General features: G+C 41.6%; 1 protein-coding gene across 1 annotated transcript in view; it reads right to left on the reverse strand.

Moving 5' to 3' along the window:
* Nucleotides 1-317: 317 nt before the first annotated feature.
* Nucleotides 318-20,796, reverse strand: part of LOC146638266 (protocadherin-1-like) — a 345,805-nt gene continuing 325,326 nt past the window's right edge. The window contains exon 5 of the mRNA XM_085360799.1: nucleotides 318-629. Coding sequence (XP_085216925.1) covers nucleotides 574-629 — 56 coding nt within the window. The 3' untranslated portion in view covers nucleotides 318-573. The remainder of the gene's footprint in view (nucleotides 630-20,796) is intronic.

The following is a 20,796-nucleotide window of genomic DNA, read 5'->3' on the forward strand; positions in this document are numbered from 1 at the left end:
CACGCCCCTGCGGGCGGTTTATCCTTCAAGCTCGGGTCCTCTACCAGAGGCCTGGGAGCTTGAGGGTCCTGCGCAGTATCTTAGCTGTTCCCAGGACTGCGCTCTTCTGGACAGAGATCTCCGATGTTGTTCCCGGGATCTGCTGGAGCCACTCGCCTAGCTTGGGAGTCACCGCACCTAGTGCTCCAATTACCACGGGGACCACCGTTACCTTCACCCTCCACATCCTCTCGAGCTCTTCTCTGAGCCCTTGGTATTTCTCCAGCTTCTCGTGTTCCTTCTTCCTGATATTGCTGTCATTCGGAACCGCTACATCGATCACTACGGCCGTCTTCTTCTGTTTGTCTACCACCACTATGTCCGGTTGGTTAGCCACCACCATTTTGTCCGTCTGTATCTGGAAGTCCCACAGGATCTTAGCTCGGTCATTCTCCACCACCCTTGGGGGCATCTCCCATTTTGACCTCGGGACTTCCAGGTTATACTCGGCACAGATGTTCCTGTACACTATGCCGGCCACTTGGTTATGGCGTTCCATGTATGCCTTGCCTGCTAGCATCTTGCACCCTGCTGTTATGTGCTGGATTGTCTCTGGGGCATCTTTACACAGCCTGCACCTGGGGTCTTGCCTGGTGTGATAGACCCCAGCCTCTATGGATCTTGTGCTCAGAGCTTGTTCTTGTGCTGCCATGATTAGTGCCTCTGTGCTGTCTTTCAGTCCAGCTTTGTCCAGCCACTGGTAGGATTTCTGGATATCAGCCACCTCCTCTATCTGCCGGTGGTACATACCGTGCAGGGGCCTGTCCTTCCATGATGGTTCCTCGTCTCCCTCCTCTTTCTTGGGTTTCTGCTGCCTGAGGTATTCACTGAGCACTCGGTCAGTTGGGGCCATCTTCCCAATGTATTCTTGGATGTTCGTTGTCTCATCCTGGACTGTGGTGCTGACACTCACCAGTCCCCGGCCCCCTTCCTTCCGCTTAGCGTACAGCCTCAGGGTGCTGGACTTGGGGTGAAACCCTCCATGCATGGTAAGGAGCTTTCTTGTCTTTATGTCAGTGGCTTCTATCTCCTCCTTTGGCCAGCCTATTACCCCAGCAGGGTACCTGATCACGGGCAGGGCGTACGTGTTGATGGCCCGGATCTTGTTCTTACCATTCAGCTGACTCCTCAGGACTTGCCTGACCCTCTGCAGGTACTTGGTGGTTGCAGCCTTTCTAGCAGCCTCTTCATGGTTCCCATTCGCCTGCGGGATCCCCAAGTACTTGTAACTGTCCTCTATGTCTGCAATGTTTCCTTCTGGTAGTTCAATCCCCTCAGTTCTGACTACATATATATATATATATATATATATATATATATATATATATATATACATATATATATATATATACATATATATATATATATATATACATATATATATATATACACATATATACATATATATATATATACACATATACACATATATATATATACACACATATACATATATACACACATATACATATATACATATATATATATATATATATATATATATATATATATATATATATATATATATATATATATATATATATATATATATATATATATATATATTTATTTATTTAGTTTTTTTTTTTTTATATTAATCACATATTGATTAATGAGAAAACTGCCAGATTAACCAGCCTCACTGAAACAGCATGCTTTACCCGGGACCGGGGGCTCTCTAAATATACCATAACAGAAAAATAATATTAATAATATGCTAATAGTGGTTGCCCTATTGATGCTAATTCTTTATGTTTCACTACGCGAAATCTTTCTCTAAATGTTACACCTCTCTGTGGTCAGGGTTAGGGAGGGGACATGGCTGGATTAGGCCAGCAGCCTTTCTCCAGTTTTACTATAACAGCAATAAAAATCTGTTCAATTGTGTCAAGTAATGAGAAAATGACATTTGGGCTTTAACAACATGGTGCTAAGGAGACAGAGTGTGGTGTTATTCTTGCATTTCCTTAAAATCAGACCTTCTTTGATCTCATTTTGATTACGGCTCATGAAAACACGTGACATTTTAAAAATTCTGTAGCGAAGACTGTCTTTTAATTAAAAAATACTATTATCATCTGTAACTTTAACAAGCTTGTTGAGCCCAGCAGTTTTGTTATGAACTAGACGAGCGGTACTTCGAGGAAAATACAGAGAAAGTACTGAGTCAGCCTCCTACAAACTACATTTATTTAAAAATGCATGAATTATGATTATAAAAGCAGGGTAATTTTCATATTGCTCTCTGTGGTGAGCAGATATGCTCATTCTGCCAGAGCACAGCTGATAAAGCCTCGCAGTTGGGCGATAAGAGTTAGCAGAGATACCGTAGCTAAACACAGCTCACCCCCTCCGATTTATGACGCTCGGCTCTGTGGAAAAATGTGTGTTTTTAATGTAAATGTGCATTATGTAAACTCACAGGGTTATGCTGAGGATTCATTAATCTTTCCATTAGTCAGACAGTTATTAATTTTCATTTAAAGGTGCACAAAGAGGGACTGTTGTGTGAAATCGCAGCCTATTTATCAGCCGGGAACCAGGAGGGAAGACGACTGTTCAGACCCAAAAAAGGTGTGTGCATCCAGATTAAAGGAGCAGACCGGGGATTTAGAAAAGAACAGGCATCCTATCAGTTTTTACATTTCCTCCATGTTGTCATTCTTTAAATCATGAAAAACCGTGAGTACTTAAATCATTTCACACATTAAGATCTGTCACATCATGTTGATTAGTCCAACACACCCCATGTCAACAGCTGTATAATTTTTCACTCAAAGCGTGTTATGAATGTGAGGCGTAGTGTCTCCATTCATTTTGTTACTAATTGTTTTTCTCCTTTTCATGAAGGTTTCCTAAGGAAACCCAGGATTGTGGGTTAAACACTTTCGTCCACAGTCATGCCATCTGGACCAACCACCTTCCCACTTTTCATCTGTGACATTCTCCTTGCTCAGGAAGACATTTTCTCGACACCCTCTTTTACTTTTTCACCACTTCTTCCACATTAAACTACAAGTTCTGCGAGCGCACAGCCAAGGTATGGAAGATCTTGGTTGCGTTAAGAGATTTGATTGGGCAATACAGTGTCGTAATGAAAACGAACGACTGTGCTGCTGTTGTGGGCTGCTTGTAGGGACAGTGAACAGTGGCCCTTGAATTGACCCATCAGACCAAATATGCATCAGCCTACCGGCGTACCAGGCCAAGATGAGGTCCTTGATCTCCATCCATACATTCTCCAGTCCTTTTCTCCTTACTTAGTGTCCAGCCTCACACCAGCATTGTGGAGGACCCCACACACCCTCACACACAATTTTCACCCAGCTTCCTTCTGGCAGGAGGTACCGGAGTCCCCCCGCGCCACTTTTTGCACAATGCTCAATCTTTTGTTTTTTGCAATTTTTGATATTTTTAGCACATTGCACTTTATGTAGCCCTGTGTTAACTGTCTGTTTTATGTCATATGTAAGCACTATGGTCTTGTAGGAACATTGTCTCGTTTCGCTGTGTACTGTACTGCTGTACAGAATGACAATAAAGCCACTTGACTTGACATACAGCTCGCTATAAGGCACAGGTGTCGAACTCCAGGCCTCGAGGGCCGGTGTCCTGCAGGTCTTAGATGTGTCCTTGATCCTACACAGCTGATTTAAAGGCTAAATGACCTCAACATGTCTTGAAGTTCTCCAGAGGCCTGGTAATTAACTAATCATTTGATTCAGGTGTGTTGACCCAGGGTGAGACCTAAAATCTGACACCCCTGCTATAAGGCCTTTTCCTTGAACTTTGCCACCTCTCTCTTTGCCGTATGCCTAGCCTCCCAGTACTGATGAATACTTTCTGCATCTACCTATCTCACTTTTTCTTTGCTATCTTCTCCCCTATACTTCCCTGGCTTTTCTAATAACCATTGGTGATAAATGGTAAATGATTACTGAGTGAACTGAGTAATCACAGTAATGGCTTTTAAAGGAATTTTCACATACTTGAAGTCTTATAACAAAAGAGATGTGGGGCTAACAAGAGCATGTAAAGCAGCAAGCGTAAAGTGCAACCTAACCCCAACCCTTGGTGGTCGGCTGGTAACGTGGTGTAAGAGGCTAAATCACTGGTTAAACTAGCTCTGTGCAGTCCTCCACCTCCCCAACTCCACCTCATCCACTTTGTTTAGCATGTCTTATCCAAAGTTTCCACTGTCATCTTCTTGGGAGGTCCAGTCACCTTCTGCCTTCTTCTGGACTTTTCAATTGCATTCACATTTTTTTACCATCTAAGGTGGAAAATATTTTTCTTTTGTGAACGTACTTGCATACAAATTAGACAGTGATTGTGCTCTTAAAACCTTACCAGCCCCACTAGAGGTTAGAGGTTTTTTCATGTCACAGCTTGTAAAAGTTTCCACATCAAAGCAAAGAGACCACTTAGAACAGAACGTACAAAGAACGAGATACAATAGTAGATCATTTCAAAGTATGGAGCCCTATACAGAAGCCATAAGTTCAAAACTTTTTTAAGGTCACACTACTATTTTTTTCTTTTAATTTCAGAACTAAAGATCAAACATATCAGAGCTATTATCATAGGTCAATGCACATCAGACAGGTTGCGAACTTCAAAGGCTTTCCTCTCCCAACTTGGCATGGAGGACAAACTCTCACTGCCAATACTTTGTCTGGGGATGGGAGGGAGTGATGTCAGCGGTCGCTGTCTGCGCCTCGGCTCGCCGCCCAAATCTGCTCAGATCAGCGCCAAGGTTGGACCGTTTTCCATAACACCCCCTCACATATCAACATGGCTTAAGCGCTGGTTTGTGCTCTGGCTGCAGATGAGGTAAACCGCGGCTGCCGCGTCCTTTGTTTACATCATTAGAGCTGTGTGATGCACTCTGAGCAGCAGACATGCTGGTCGCTCCCAACTGTCTGTGCTGAGGGAAAGCTGTGGAACGTAATTCACCTCACTGCAAAAACACCTAAAGGAAGCTGCTTTTACAAGGCACACATTTTCCCACCTTTAGTTCGAGCAGCTTCTAAGTTGACCCCTAATCTCCTCTGATGAGAACTAAGAACATCAGTGACTGCTGTGGTTAAATGGTGACAGTAGTTTTGTGCTTAAGCCTGACCTGAGCAAATAAAAGCAAAACTACAAAAGAAAGAAATAACTCAGAGAGTGGAAACCAAACGCAAACATTCAGAAGACAAAGCCTGATAACTCTGGATAAACTCTTAGCGGGGAAACACTTTTCCAACTACCTGATGCAGAATTTGCAGCTTGTTTAAAGAAGACGTTATCTCTAAGTGTGTACATGAAAACACGCCAAAGGACACCTTTTACAAAATCTGTGAGCAGCTTAGTCTTAAATAACCTTGTACAGAAATCCAACATCCAAGATGAAAAATCTAAATCAAATCAAAGAATCTTTGCTCAGGATTTGGCATCAGTTTATTCTCATGATTTTAACTGTTGTCATCTTTAATAACTATATATTTTTGTTTATTTCAAATGCATAGGAGGAAAGAGACACTGCAATGCAATATTTCCTCTCTGAAATGGAGTGGGGGAAAGGAAAGTTTCCAAAAATGTGGAAAATAAATTACTCACTGGTTTCTACTGTTCGTTCCAGCATCTAATTCATTTTATTCACTTCTCTTCCTTCCCGTCTGTCCCTTCTGACTTTCGCTGTTGTCTGTGTGCTTTGGTCAGGCGTGCCGGTTGGCAGCGCAGCGTCGATCCTCACCTCTCCTTCCATTTGATTAAATCATGGCATTAGTACAGGGACAGGTCCCGCGGAGTCAGGTGCAGAATTATTAACCTTTGCTGTCGGAAGGACGGCTCTCTTTCTCTGCAGGCCTGCGGTGAGACGACCGGCCAAGATGGACGCTCGCTTCGCAGTGTGTGGCTGGTGTGTGTGTGTCAGTGAGAAAGATGAAGCTAGGTGAGGTGGTCAGCTTGTTGCGCAGAGTGAAGTCAGAGGATAGTTCAGCTGCTCAATCCTCACTGAGGACGGGGAGGTCAAAGACAGAAACATATATACATAATTTTTTGTCTTGAATTTTTGTTCTTGATTTATTCCATTCAATTCATTTTTATTTATCACAACAACAGTCACCTCAAGGCACTTTATATTGTAAGGTAGACCCTACAATAATAAGTAGTATTATTAGAATTATTAGAATTAAATTCCTCAAACTACAAAGTCAGCCTCTTCAATCTTCCCCAACGACACCTTTATAGAATCAGCAATTTACTTTTTGCCATCATCTTCATTACCCTGCTGTAAACGGTGACACATCCATCTGGCAGAGAAACCACATATTTGTATTTCTTTAAGTCATTTTTAATAAAGATGATTTTGTAAAAGGTTTGCTGTTTATTCTCCTCTCAGCTTTTGCTGCTTAACATATTTCAATAATCTCCAGAGGAAGAAAAGCTCATCTTCTGTGATAGATATGATCGCAGTATTAAAGTTAGTAGTTGCATCACAGCACTACGAACAGCGAGCGGCAGCTGCCTGATAGCAGCTTCTGCTGCACACCTGAAAGATTCTGCTGGGGTTTAAAAACACTTGCATTTGGAAATCGGTACAAGAGTGTTTGTCCTGTTGTATAAAGCCTTAACTGACCAATTATTATGTGTAAGCAGAATCCTCGCTGATGGACATAAATGGCTTCCATGTAGTAAATGTCTTTGTTAATTTGTTTACATTTGTACCTTTTTTGGCATATTGTCTGGAGGCAGTTGTAAATAAATATTCCAGCTCCATTCACTGCAGTGGGATGCAACAAACTTTGCATCTTTCCATGTTTCTGCTCACAAGCTCAGAGATGCTCAGTGACAGCGACGTGTCGTTTTGTAACTTTTTAATGTTGATTTTTAAATTCTTTTTCACTCTGTCTTCAGTATCTTGTGTTAAATTTTCAGTTTATGTTTAAATGGAATGCAAAAGGCCCACATTTGAATGATCTGAATGTTTTGAATTTCCTTCTGTTTGGTTTATGTTGCTGTTATTAATGATTTATCAGGTATTTGCAGCTTTGTTAGTTTGTTGCCATGCCGCATCCTGTTACACGGAAGCTTCCCTGTGCAGATAATCTGCTTTAAAAGAATCCATTTAAACACAATAACTATTTTTTACCATCAAATTAACCGTGGCACTTTCCTGACTGATTTTCCTCACTGTGAGTGTACCTAGCAGCTCTGCCTCTAATACGGCTCAGCCCTGACTGAATGCAGAGTTGTAATTAGCCTATTAACAGTTAACGGGCAGGTTTTTTCCAGCAAAGGCCACATAGTAAAAACATTTAGACTGTAACTGCTGGAACAGACTGAAATAATCAGCTCTGGTTTACACAGATAATTGCCTGTTACACAATAAGAAGGACAGCGTTTGTGACATTGTTTGTGACACTTTGACACATCGAGGCGCGGATGAGCCGACAACCCACGCCGAAGACGAGGCTGTGGAGATCAGGTCCCTGCTGCAGGGATCCAGGTTACCAGCAACAAATTAGGTAATGAATGAAGCTCCGAACTCTGGGCTTAACGAGACCTCGAGCATGTTCCGACAGCCTGCTGACGGGTCAGCGGGTAATGCGTGGGGCTTGGCGATAACAAGGGCGTGCCGTGTTTGTGACAATACGATTTGTGGTGTAACCTCCTAAACCCGGACTTCTCGTTTAAATACCTCCATCATAATAAACATACAAGGATATCAAGTACAAACATATAGTTTCTCATTCAAAAAAAAATGTGCTCAAACCACACAGATGCTCACACAAATACTGCATATATCACAGATTGTTAAATGTTTCCTGAAACTTCAGCCTCACATATTTTAACCTTTTGAAACCTCTGTGTCTTCACTGCAACATATAAATAAAGAATTGCATAAGATGGAAACAAAGTTTGACCTCACAGCAGAAGGTTGCAAAACTTTTACTCCTGGTGGATCCAGCAAGGCCGGGGAGGGCGAACCTGAGTTTTTAACTTTTTGATGTAGTGTCAAGTATATTCACAAAGTTTGCAGCATGGTGGGAAAAAAAAAGAAACATTCCATTATGAAATATGTGCAACTTGTTTCTTAACTCAGTGATTATATGTTTGTACTGTACAGTCACACAGCAGTGAGAGGTCTGTGCACAGGCTTGTGTGTGTACTTTACTTTCTTCCTGTTTTGACAGCTCGCTCAGATGAAGGGAGGCCTGCATGCTACAGCATACTGGGCTAATGACACTCCGGGTACTCTCCTCTGTGTCAGATTAAGGTATGTTGTAATCATTTGAGTTACTTATTAGAACAAAGTAGGCGTCTTCTTTGGCCGCGAAGGAGATTTAACGTGTTTGCACATGTGCAGTGTTTAGTACATTTATATCACAGGTTTGTTGTCCTCCTCGTTGGGGTTCATTTGTGCAGGTGTGAACGCAGTAATGGCACTTAGGTGCGGATCAAAACAACCGTTTGGAGGAGGTGGACTTGGTACCGTTCCAGATGAACTCTAGAGTGATTCATTTATGGTGTGGATGTGATACGATACGAACCACGTTTGAGATTAAAACAAAAATGTCCTATAGCAACTTTGTAGCGTTTTACTTACTTTCAGAGTTTTAAATGATATGGCTTCCAGTCATTCAAGCAAACTCCTCAACATGTATAACCCCAAAAGAGCACTGAGGTCGTCTAGCCAGATGCTCTTAGTACAGTTGAGGTCTCGATTGAAGCGTAGAGGAGATTGGGCCTTTGCAGTTGTAGTGCCTAGACTCTGGACTAATTTGCCATTTTTCATGTTGGCTTTTGATTCAAGTTCAGTTTGAATACAATCAGGTTTGTTTTATGTTTGTTTTGTTTTATTTTTATGTTGAATATATTGTCATTACCTCATTATTGGCTTATTTTTGTCCTATTTTTCTGTTTTTCTGTTGTTTTTTCTTGTTCATAAATAATTTGGTCAACTTTGTTGCTTTTAAATGAGCTATAGAAATAAAATTGATATTGATACATTTGTATTCTCAGTGTGGGGTGGTACTATAGATGTACAAAGGCCTGTACGAGTTAGCAGCTATCCATGAAATGATTGTAAATTCTCCATTTTCTCACACAGAACCTTCTTGCTGTATTTGCTTTTGTCGCTCCCACGCCAGACACATCTGACCAATGAGCGGACTGAACTTTCTAATGTGATTTGTAGTGACGCATTTTGGTTCGCTTTGAGTTCCCTTTGTATTTTTCTCTGTGTGAAAAGAAACCAAACGGCAGGAAAACGCTGCAAGTTTACAAACTCCTCAACTCGTTTGGACCAGAGGACTAAAGGTGTGAAAACTGCTGACCAATTAAAACATTTTGAAAATGAATGTGATCTTAATCAAAGGAGCTTGCAAAGAAAAGCGTCTGGACTTCTTTAAGTTGCTTGAAGACGTTTCACCTCTCATCCGAGAAGCTTCTTCAGTTCTAAGGTCAAATGGTGGAGAGGGGGTCCTTTTGTCAGGGGGTCCTTTTGTCCCTCTGTGGGGGTCACTCCCACTAGGTTTATATCTGGGACTCTCCACCATTTGACCTTAGAACTGAAGAAGCTTCTCGGATGAGAGGTGAAACGACTTCAAGCAACTTAAAGAAGTCCAGACGCTTTTCTTTGCAAGCTCCTTTGACTACGATGACCTGGATGACTGAGAACCTTCACAGACACAATGTGATCTTAAAGGAACAATTGTTTGTTTGTTAAGAGATTTACACACTGAGTTGTGAAAAATATTCTAACATATTCTAATATTGTTGTAGAAAACTCTGCTCCAAAAACAAATTTTGTGGTTAAATCCACAAAATGCTTTCTTACATATTTCCGGATGTCAGTGTGGCAGTTTCAGTTCTGGTTGGCAGAGTTGGGATCACATCTGAGGAGGCAGAGGAATCACTCCAGAGCAGAGTCTAGCCGTGTGAGGTAGTATTATTATATAATTTTTCCATATCATTGTGTATTCAGTTTGGGTGCACAATTTGAGCTCTGAGCGCACTTGTTACCAAGTGCAGTGGTTTGACTGGTCAAATCCATTTACTTATAAAAAATAAAATTTGGTTTGAAAAATAATCACAAATCTGTTCAGTGAAATACACAAAAGATTTTATGCAATTTTTCGTTTCTGACGTGTAAAGGCCTTCAGATGGCTGCCCCTCCCTGAGCCTGGTTCTGCCACAAGTGTCTTCCTGCCAAAATTGAGTTTTTCTTCCCCACTGTCACCAAGTGCTTACCTCTGCATCATTGCAGATCTTATCATTGGTCTTTACCTTACACATTATATTTTATAAATACATATAAAGCACTATGTTAATAAAACTGAACTACATTGAGTTGTTGTAATGACACAGGTATCTGTCCTGTGTCTATTGCTCATGCACATTCTCAAAATCCATGTGTGAGCTGAGCATCTGGCAAAAGGTGGCCTCCTGCACAATGATGCTGCACTATTGTATGTTGTACAGCTCCTGAGAGCCACCTACACACTGCATAACCGAGTATCAGTATAATGACCAAGCTGACTTGGATGCGACAAAGCTGCCAGCGTCAGATAAAAATGGCGGTTAAGCATCTTTGCTTTGTGCCACAACTTGATTTACCGAAGGGTAAAATCAATACAACTTGACATTACACGTAGTGTCATGGATCATGGTGGCAGGTGAAGTAACTTGCCATGCTAGTCCTCTAGGATTTCCACTCAGATATGATTTTGCTATTGAACATGTTGGCAAGGAACATAAATTCAATCAGCAACTGTAACTTAACTGCACAAACCTGGTGATATTTATAGCATCAGCTGATAAATGTGTAATCTGATACCAAATCAGCTCCCAGAGTTTGGACGAATCAGCCGACCTTATGTGACAGTATTTTGATATGTAAGAGAGCTTGGAATTCCTGCCTTGTTACTTGGCACACGGTTGTATTCTGTTTAGTGCAATTCAGTAGTATGGAGTAAGAAAAGATTTACGACAAAGTTTAAAAACCAGCTGATCACCATGTGTAAGATGTAGAGCTGAGAGCTGAAACAGCAGTGAACACAGACTGTATACTGCTCTGTTCCAACTGCTTCCCTCTCACTTGTGCCAGCTTTTTTGAAAACTAATCCAGTCTCAGCAGAGACAGATGAACAAATTTAATCTGGTATCCTGCTCCCTGTTACCCTTGGCACTGTGGATCGGGGTCACAGCGGAGGGGTGCGTGTGTGTGCGTCGCTGTAAAGGCAAACAGCACGGAAGACGACTGATGATGCTCTAAGGTGAGTGTGAGAGTAAGGAGGACTCAGGTGGTGGGCTGATGCATGATGGGAGTGACGGCAGCTCAGGTGGGACTTAATTCAGTGTCAAATGAGACGGAGCGATGGGGGAGGGGTGATATAAAGTCCTGCATCAGTACTGCAGCTGAGCCCCTCTGATACCTCTGCACATAGATCACACTGACAGGTCAGACTGAGTCTCTGTACAGCTACCAGAGAAACAAAGACATCACAACAGAGGAAAAGACTAATAGTGTAGAAGTAGTGCATAGAAATACACAGGTTTACTACACACTACCGATACACAAAGTAACAAAAGATGATGCTCATTACTGTATTTAACTAAAGACTTTAGGATTTTTCTCCCCACCGTGTAGGAAAGACAGCAGCTGCTCGCTGATGACTTCCAACAAGGCTGCTGGAGGCAGGAGGGGTTACATCAGCTGAAAGGTTTCTATTCCTGAAACTGTGTCAAAGTGACGTCGCCTCGCAAAACAAACAGCACATTAAAAACAAGCAACATTTCACATAATCCCTAATCCACTCCTTTTATTTATTTCTGCATGTGTTTGCGTGTTCTTCTGCTTCTGAGGGACAATTTTAGTCCTATAGAGTGAAAACTGTCAGCTAGTCATTATTTCTTCAAGGCTTCTTTAAGTTGACAGAGGACTGTATGGTCCATTCAAGAACGGAAATAAAAATAAGTAATTTAAAAGGACAATATGTACAAATGCCGAAATTCAATTCCATACCAGGATTTATCCAAAGTCTTTACTGTGATTGAAGGATTAAGAGAATAAGGATTTCTTTTATTGCTTTAATGGTTTCGTGTCTGTTTTTGTGTTTCTGGTTGCTCATTAAAATGTATCTAAGCTTCATGTCATGATTAAAATACAAAGTGTAGCTGGTCCACTCTATTTGTTTGCCTTTAGCGCTGCTAAATGATTGTGGAGGTTCTTGTTGGTTTCTGAAATTCCCCAGAGTTGAATCAGGGGTCATGAGGGCTTAGCGAGCCCTCTGGATCATCAGCAAAAATGGACCACTCTGCTATTTTCTTTTATTTATCATAGCTTTGGGTGGTTATTTTACATAAATCTGGTTCATAAAGTAAAATAAAAACCATCCACTACGGAAGCATCAACATTTATTTTCAAAAGGCCAAAACCAAAAGTTCACCATGTTCTTCTGTCCGTGATTCACACGGCCTATTGTCTGAGGTTATTTTGTAGTTACGATTACTTTTTGCTGCTTTTTGGAGATGTTTTAGTTCCAGTTTGTCATGAACTAGCTGTGTGGAGGCAGATGAGGACCCAAACGCAAAACTCACGGAGACAGGAACTGAACTCAAAATCATTGCTTTATTGCAGGCCTTACAACGAAACAGAACTAAACTGGGAATGCTAACAGAAGACCGAGGGAACACAGAAAGGCACACAGGTTCGGGGAGGAGACATTGACGACGCGACACTGAACTGAGGGAGACATGCACATAAATACACAGAGGGTTAACGAGGGAAGTGGGAGCACACGGGGACCACAGCTGACACAGATAATTTTCTTTTCAGTTTAGTTAGTGTTTATGTTCACCCTTTGTTTTGTACCTGCTCCTAAGCCACAATAAACTGGCTTGCCTTTTGTTAAGATTTAGTTTTCTCGCCTCTGTTTGAGTCTACGCAGAGCACCTACTGCTGGGGCAGTCAATAAAAATAAGTGCTGTTCTTGTATGTTTGAGTAGCCATTAAGTAATGTCTGAAGATTCTTGAAATAAGATAAGATAAGATAAGACTTTATTGATCCCACGACGTTACCTCAGCTGAGGTACAGATATCAGACGGAAAAATACAAAAAATACAAATAAAGTACAAACAAATAAAAAATAAGTAAGATACTATATACAGCGGTAGCATACATGAGGGTTCTTGACTCTTATATATTCTGATATTGATGTTCAGAAATAACTTGTAAAGACTTTTCACATTTCATCAGAATCCCTTTAAAAAACCTCTAAAAACCTTAAAAGTTTGTGACCATACAAAAAGTTAATGTTGAAAGGTAAGTACTCAACAGTTAAGTACAAATTTGTCTGAAACTTGCTGCTGAGCACTGAAAAGGAGCTCCAAGGTGAAGCTCATATTTTAGCATTCAAACATCTGAACACAGTCAACCTATAGCAGCAGGCGCCTTTGCACATTGTCTGGGCTCACCTCGAAGCTCTCACACTATCCTTTAAGTTGAAAGCAATCACTTCAAGTAGTTCAACATCTGATCCTCCTGAATCCTCCTGTTCAGGTGTTCTGGACATGAGCAGGAGTCGAGCAGTGCAGAAGTGCAGAAGATGGACAATTTCTTAAGTGACTAATCTTTACTCTGATCACATAAATATATTTCATGGTTACATCCTCTTTATTTACTTAGGCAGTACAGATAATTTTAAACTAACATTCAAAGGTAAAAAAAATATTTTGGAAGCAGCCTTTCCTCCCAGCAGCTTGCAGCTTTATTACAGTGAACAGTTGCCTTTTCATGCAGCAGGCCAGGAATTTGATTCAAGGACACGGCTTTTCAAGGTAACCGAAAACATCACTTTTTAGCTTTCCGGACAGAGAGAGATGTCTTTCTCATGAAGGAACAGAAAGCAACACAACGGTGAGATTTATGTCTGCACTTTCTGAGCCCACAGTATCAGAGGGCCTTTCACTTCCACATCATAAGAAAGACCCTTAGACCAAGTCTCACCCTGACCCCCACACCAGGAGAAAGACAGATTTTCTTATTCTGATGAAGGAACACTTCAGGGCCTTTCAGGTTTTCTGTTCGTATGAGTGCCAGTTTTCATTTGTTGTACTCTGACACTTATGTCAGGGACTCTTTGGCTACGTTCACGCTGCAGGCGAAAGCGCATCAAATCCAATTTTTTTGACCCTATGCGACCCATATCCGATCATGGTATGACAGTGTGAACGGCACAAATCCAATATTTTCAAATCCGATCTGGGTCACTTTCGTATGTGGTACTGGATCCGATACATATCCGATGTTTTAGAAAGCGACTGCTGTTTGAACGGTCATGTTGCATTAAATCCGTCTTTTACGTCACTGACACAAGACAGACGCCAATTATCAGCGCCCGAGAAGACATCGCGAACGCTTCCTGGCCATCCAGTGTAGATGTCAGTGAAACTGTTGGGAAGACAACGTTGGAGAAACGTGAACATTTTATTTGTACTGTATAATCTGCAGATTCTGACAGAAATCTACAGCTATCCTTTGAAGCACCGCTCCTCTAAAACAGCAATAAGGATCATTATTAGGTTATTTACTTTATTATGTAAATAACAAAATAACTTAAAGCAAAAATTGGGAAACGTAAAGTCCGAAGTCTTTATATCAAGGGCCATCAGTCAAACAATACTGTTTGCTCTGGGTCTAAACAGAGCGCGTTGTGTGTGACATCTTCTTTTGCGCATGCGGGCCGCTTTGAGCGTTCACACTAGAGCGCGTTTGCTGTCGCATTTTATTTGTAGTGTGAACAAGCAGACAAAAAAATCTGATTTGATCAAAAAATCGGAATTGAGCATTAAGACCTGCAGTGTGAACGTAGCCTTAGAGACACAAATGCTTCCTGTTTAACATCTGCATTTTTCTCTCTCATCACACAGACGGTACACTTAAGGCCTTTACACCGAGCGCTTTGTGAAAACAAATCCAGACTTTTTGGATGTGAACTTGTGTAACATTGTCTTTTGTCTAATAATGAATAAATAATAAAAAGAAAAAATTCCATCTATCCATCCTCTTCTGCTTATCCTATCAGGGTCACGGGGGGCTGGAGCCTAACCCAGAGCTATCATAGGTCGAGAGGCGGGGTGCACCCTGGTCACCACTCTGTCGCAGAGAAATAGTCAACCCTTCTCACTCACATTCACACCTATGGGCAATAATCTTTTCAGAAATCCCTTTGTGTGTTTGCACACACCTCCCCAGTGCCACCGATATTTTGTAGATGGGCGCTCTTCTGGCAGCCTAGATCTCATCCCAGCTTTTTATGTGTCCTGGTAGAACTTTGCAGAAGTTCATAAGAATTTGGTAAATGACATGTAAATCATGTTGTGCTTGAAGTAATCTGACAGAGTTGAAAATGGTGTAAATTTCACTGGTATTTGGGATGATTCCACTCTCCTCATGGGCAGGAATTACTGGGATGTCCTCAGGTGATCATCTAGGTATTTTCTGGTAAGGAGAAAGGAGAAAGGAAAGGAGATGTTTTACTTCACGCTTCTGCTTCAGTGCCGACCTCTGCCTGCCTCACCACCCCAACATTACACGGCCATGCTCCACCAACATTTGAAACATGACCGCCACCGGCTGAGACAACCTGCTGCTGCTTGCCTCATCCTAGCAGTTCCAGCTCTCTAGGAAGCTGCACAACACCGACTGGTGACACGACAGTGAAAGGTCCAACTAAAACCAACCAGCCTGCCACAGTGAAGCATTGGGCAAACAAACATAACCATCTTTGGATCGATGATGTTGGCAGACTGAACTAATTCTAATTGAATCTTAGAGAAGATCCCTTTGTACTTGTTCATTTTCATCATTTTCATCCACAGGCTGGTATTGTAAATTCTGACCCTGTTCTCCGGAGAGCCTTTATAAAGTCCTGATGTGGTTTGCATTGCTTTCACCTACAGGATGGAGACCTCTGAATCAGTAAAAATAAATATGGCACAACTGTGTAGTAATCACTGTGCTGCTGTAGCTTTTATGGGTGCTCATAATATTCTGACTGTCTGATTAACCTTATATTCACTCCTCCCAGCTGCTTGGTTCCTTTCCAGTCTCACAAGGTTTTGTGAAGCCTGTACATGAGTTGAAAGTGAACTATAGAGTGATGTATGGAAAGAAAGGGAATGTGTGTGGCAGTCTGACTGATGGTGCAGCCATGCAGTAAATGATGTTGGTTTAAGGCATCATACCAGGGTAGATTGCCACCTCCTCAAGCCAACACACACACACACATCCACACACACACAGTCAAACTTAATACACAGCCGCCTCTTAATGATAATGCTCTTTAAATGGCTTTATTGATTTTAATGTAGCCTACCACACATATATTTTATGAAAGTCAATACGATAAGAAGGCCACCTCCCTAATGTAAATAGCTGGTTGGAAGTCTATTAGAATGGTTATCGATGGAGGAGTGGTAATTACCTGCTGCTGCACCATACCCACTCGCTCTTTATCCAGCCGTGTCTCAGCCTGACACTTTAAAACCACTATGGAGCTGAATATCAGGGGGAAGCTGGTGAATATGCAATGCAAATCACTGCCCACAGAGTCCATGTGCTTTTGATCAATATGGTGACTTTGGACTGCAAGTAGTTGGACTGCAGTTTCTAATGGAGCGAGGCATCTTTCCAGTACCTGAAGGTAAGAAGAATATGTTTATGCAGTCACTTAAGCTGATTTTCCTCCCATTTAATTTTTCTGCTTCACCTTCATGGCTGCTGAGAATGATTCTTTTACTACCAGTATCGCTTAGAGCCAGATATTCATCCATTTAGAACCACATATCCAGGTTCATGTCAGGCACCGTCTGTTTTTCTATGTTTCACAGTTCCCTCCTCTTCCTCATTTCCACTTCTTATACTTTCATGAGTGCTTGCCCTTCCTGTTTTTGTTTTCCCTCTCATACTCTGATTGTCTTCACCTGTCTCGTCTTCACCTGAATCTGCTTTAATTATCATCTTGTTCCCACCTGTGCCTCGTCTTCCATGCAGTCCTCTGTGTATGTAGAGCATTGTCTTTTCCCTGGCCTGATTCATGCTCATTCTCCATGTGTATCCTTCTCTCTCAGGTATCTTGTGATCAGTTTTACAGTTTTATATTTGTGGACTCTTTAACAGCCAATAAGGGGCTCATCTCTGTGTCCTGCTGGAGTCTCTTTCAGCTGCATGTCCCCAAAACCCCTCATCTAGTAGATGATGTGGTCACATACTGGCTCTGCTTTGAGCTCTTGCAGAATGACTAAACTACTCACCCCATCCCTAAAGTTAAGTCACTCCTTAAAGGAAGCCCAGTTCTGACACTCATATGCACATATGTCTATTTTTATTTTGATCACTACTCACAACTCATGACCATGAGTGAGGGTGGGAACTTGTAAAAAATTTGTTCTTAAAAAATGTCTTTTTCCTTGGAAGTTGTACGTCTAACTGCCACTTTGCTGTTTTGGACCATCCACAGATTTTAGGTCTTTCTCTGAGTGCCCTTTCTAACTTATGTCTCTGCTACAACTACTCCAGCTGCCATTGCAACAAATACCATGGCTAAAATGCCTAACACAGAGAAACAGACGTTATTAGGACCAAACAGCTATTAATATGAAGCATCTCCATTACTCCTAAAGTGTTGGATGGCGGGTTTAAGGTACACCAGGTCATGACATTAGGAAGGCCAGGGTGTCAGGTGTAGCTTATGTTTAGTTCGAAGAGTTACGAGTGTGAAAGGGTGTATTTTAACTCAAACCAGAGCTTTCATCATATCAGATTTTTACTAAAAGCATGTATTTGTTCTTTATTGCGACCGTCAAACACACTGCAGCAGAAAGGAATGAAATCCAGATCTATAGATAAAGGTATGAAGTTTTTGCCTTCTTTCTTGCCTGTCTTCAAATGAGCTTTATTAATATAGTAGCACTTTTTCAGTTTTCCTGTTCAAAGTGCTTAAAGAACAGTATCTTTAATGCTTTTACACTTCCACATGGCTGATTTGTCTGCTGCTAGGAGACTTGTCCTTAAACTGGGAAACCCTGGGTTAGGTTACTGAGTCGATGCCACTCTCAGGTGACTACTTTGTCTGATGATGGGTAAATGACGTCAGATAAGGTGAAGATGTCATGAGCATTTTGATCGTGCCTCGTCGTGCAGGCCTCTGCAGGCTGCTAAACCTGTGATTAAAGCAACCGCTTTAAAATATGTGATTTATTTGGGAAAAATCATCATGCAAATTCTGACCCCGAGTCTGGATGCAATTCTTAATATGCTTAGGTTTAGCACTGCAACAACAGTTCTTCTCCTGCTCCTGCTTTTGTCTCTGCTGGTGTTCTACTATTCTGCAGTTGTGAGTACACTGGAGTGAAAGTTTTGACTTCAGATTTCTACGTGAGGAGCATCTCCATTTGCATGAAAAAGAAAAAAAAAGACTTTCATGCATCCGATTCATTCATTCTCTCCCCCTCTCTCCCTCGTTTTTCAGTCCTCCCCCTCTTTTTTCCTCCCTCCCAGCTCCACGACTGGGTGATGCCGCTTAATTGGCGACGACACCGAAACATGTCATGTCCTGCTCTGCAGCCTCCTCTGCATAATTAAAACAAGAGCAACACTTCATCTCCACTGCAGCGGGAGGCAGATGAGAGCGAGGGCGAGACATACTGGCGGTGAGATTAGAGAGAGAAAGAGGGAGAGAGAAAGGGAGAGAGGTGAAAGAGTCTTCTGTTATTTCTCTTCTTAAAACCTATTTTTATAGACCAGCTTTTATGTGATGGCTTTTATCCCATTATTTTTACAAATATATTATTTTTACCCTCTGTGTCTGTCCTTTTATCTTCAGCTCCCTTTTTTACTTTTTAATTTATTTCCACTTTGATGTTTGAATTTATGTCATTGTTAAATCGCTTTGACAACTGTCCTCATGCAAGCGCTCCATAAATTACATTTAATATTAAAGGGGAGAAGGGCTGATGTATGGATGCACACCGAACGGCCGAGCTTGAGAGGGCTCGGCAAGAAACAGAGGGGTTGTCGTGGCAACAACAGAGCTGGAGTGGATGACCTGTTCTTCTGAGGATGCTCAAACCGAACCTGCCTCTGTAACTCCAACTGTTACCAGAGCATTCTGTGAAAATGAAGAAGGTGAAAAATTATTTCAACACGCTGTCGAGTGACTCTTTTGACTGAGGCTGGGAAGGTATATTCAATTCAATTTCACTTACACAGAGCCGGTTCACAACAACAGTTCTCTGAAGGTGCTTTATATTTTATACCAAGCACCTGGCGCTAGTGTGGAGGAAGAAGTCCCTTTTAAGACCAGCACCAGGCTCAGGCAGGGGTACGGCCATCAGGGGTGAGGGTAAACAGAAAAAAAACCACATGATTGTGAGGAGAGAAAAATGGACCTGGAAGAGAAGTGACCTTGTGAAAGGTCAAAATGATGGGTCAGGGTCACCTGGTTTGCTCTAACTGTAAGATGTTGTGTACAAAACATTTGTTTCTATAAGAAATGTTTCATTTGTTGTGTTGTCCCATAAAATGTGTTTAAATATTATGAAGGATGATGTTTCCAGTATGAAAGCAAGAACCCCCAGACAGCAGATACTCACATAGATGGATTACCACATGAGCAAAGTGGGCATGTTGCCTGAGGGAAGGTCCGTGATTGATTTTAACATATTGAAGTAAGGGAATTTTGGAAAATATACTATTATTATTGTAAAAGTGTTATTTACAATCTGCTGGTCAACATGGAGAAAGCATAGATAGTCTGTTGAAGAAAGGCGAGCTGATGGTTCTGTCATCATTGCTGCTGCAGCGCTGCCTTGGTGCAGGGCCTGGATGCTGAAGCTGCTCAGCCAGTTTGAAGGTGATATTGGTGGAGAAGCCGTACAAACACTACCAGACCGAGCTCAGAGGAAAGTTGGATGTACAGGAAAAAAATGTTTGATTGTTGAATATATTCTGCATTTTTGTCACATACACTACCAGTCAAAAGTTTGGACGCATCTTCTCGTTTAATGGTTCTTTATTTTCACGACTGTTTACATTGTAGATTCTGCTGGTTCAGTGTGCCTTCAGACTTTAATCTGTGATTTATTTAAATAAACTGTGTGTTGGAGTCCTTAGGATGTGTATATATGTAGTGCTGTACTTGTCAGGTAGGTAATGCAACAGAATAAGTAATTTAAATGTTAACATGCTAAGTTGATTTGTGTGAGAGCACATGCAGTGTGTTTCCAGGTAGGCCACAATGGCAAAATGTTCCTGATGGTTTTCTGTTTGTGATTCTGCATTGGTTTTTGGAACAATCACGAATAATGCACAAGTTTTATTGTAAAGTCTGTGAGGCAGGATCTGCATCTTCATCTGTCTTGTCTGCCCATTTTGGTTTCTTGAATTCTTAAATATAAGGTCATTATGAGCCCACAGCTCTACTTTTTTGTTGTTGTTGCCTCAAGACTCCCCAGAAGGATAATCCAGCTACGGATATAATTTATACTGTATAACACTATTGTTAATCACTATTAATAATACTGAACCGGAGGTAGTAAATCCATTTAAGCACAATAGAGGGAATAAACAAGTAAATAAATGAGCCTCAGCTGAGTAAATCAGTGACTAATGTGAAGCAGGGGTGGGGATTGTTTCTGCAGTCTTTCCATCACCACCTGAGCTCTCTCCTCGCAGCGTGGCAGCTCGGCGTGTAACACACACGTAC

The sequence above is a fragment of the Diplotaxodon limnothrissa genome, linkage group LG2 (assembly GCF_057381915.1).
Source record: "Diplotaxodon limnothrissa isolate DT_005_m linkage group LG2, D_limnothrissa_male_GT1.1, whole genome shotgun sequence".
In the NCBI taxonomy this organism is placed as follows: domain Eukaryota; kingdom Metazoa; phylum Chordata; class Actinopteri; order Cichliformes; family Cichlidae; genus Diplotaxodon; species Diplotaxodon limnothrissa.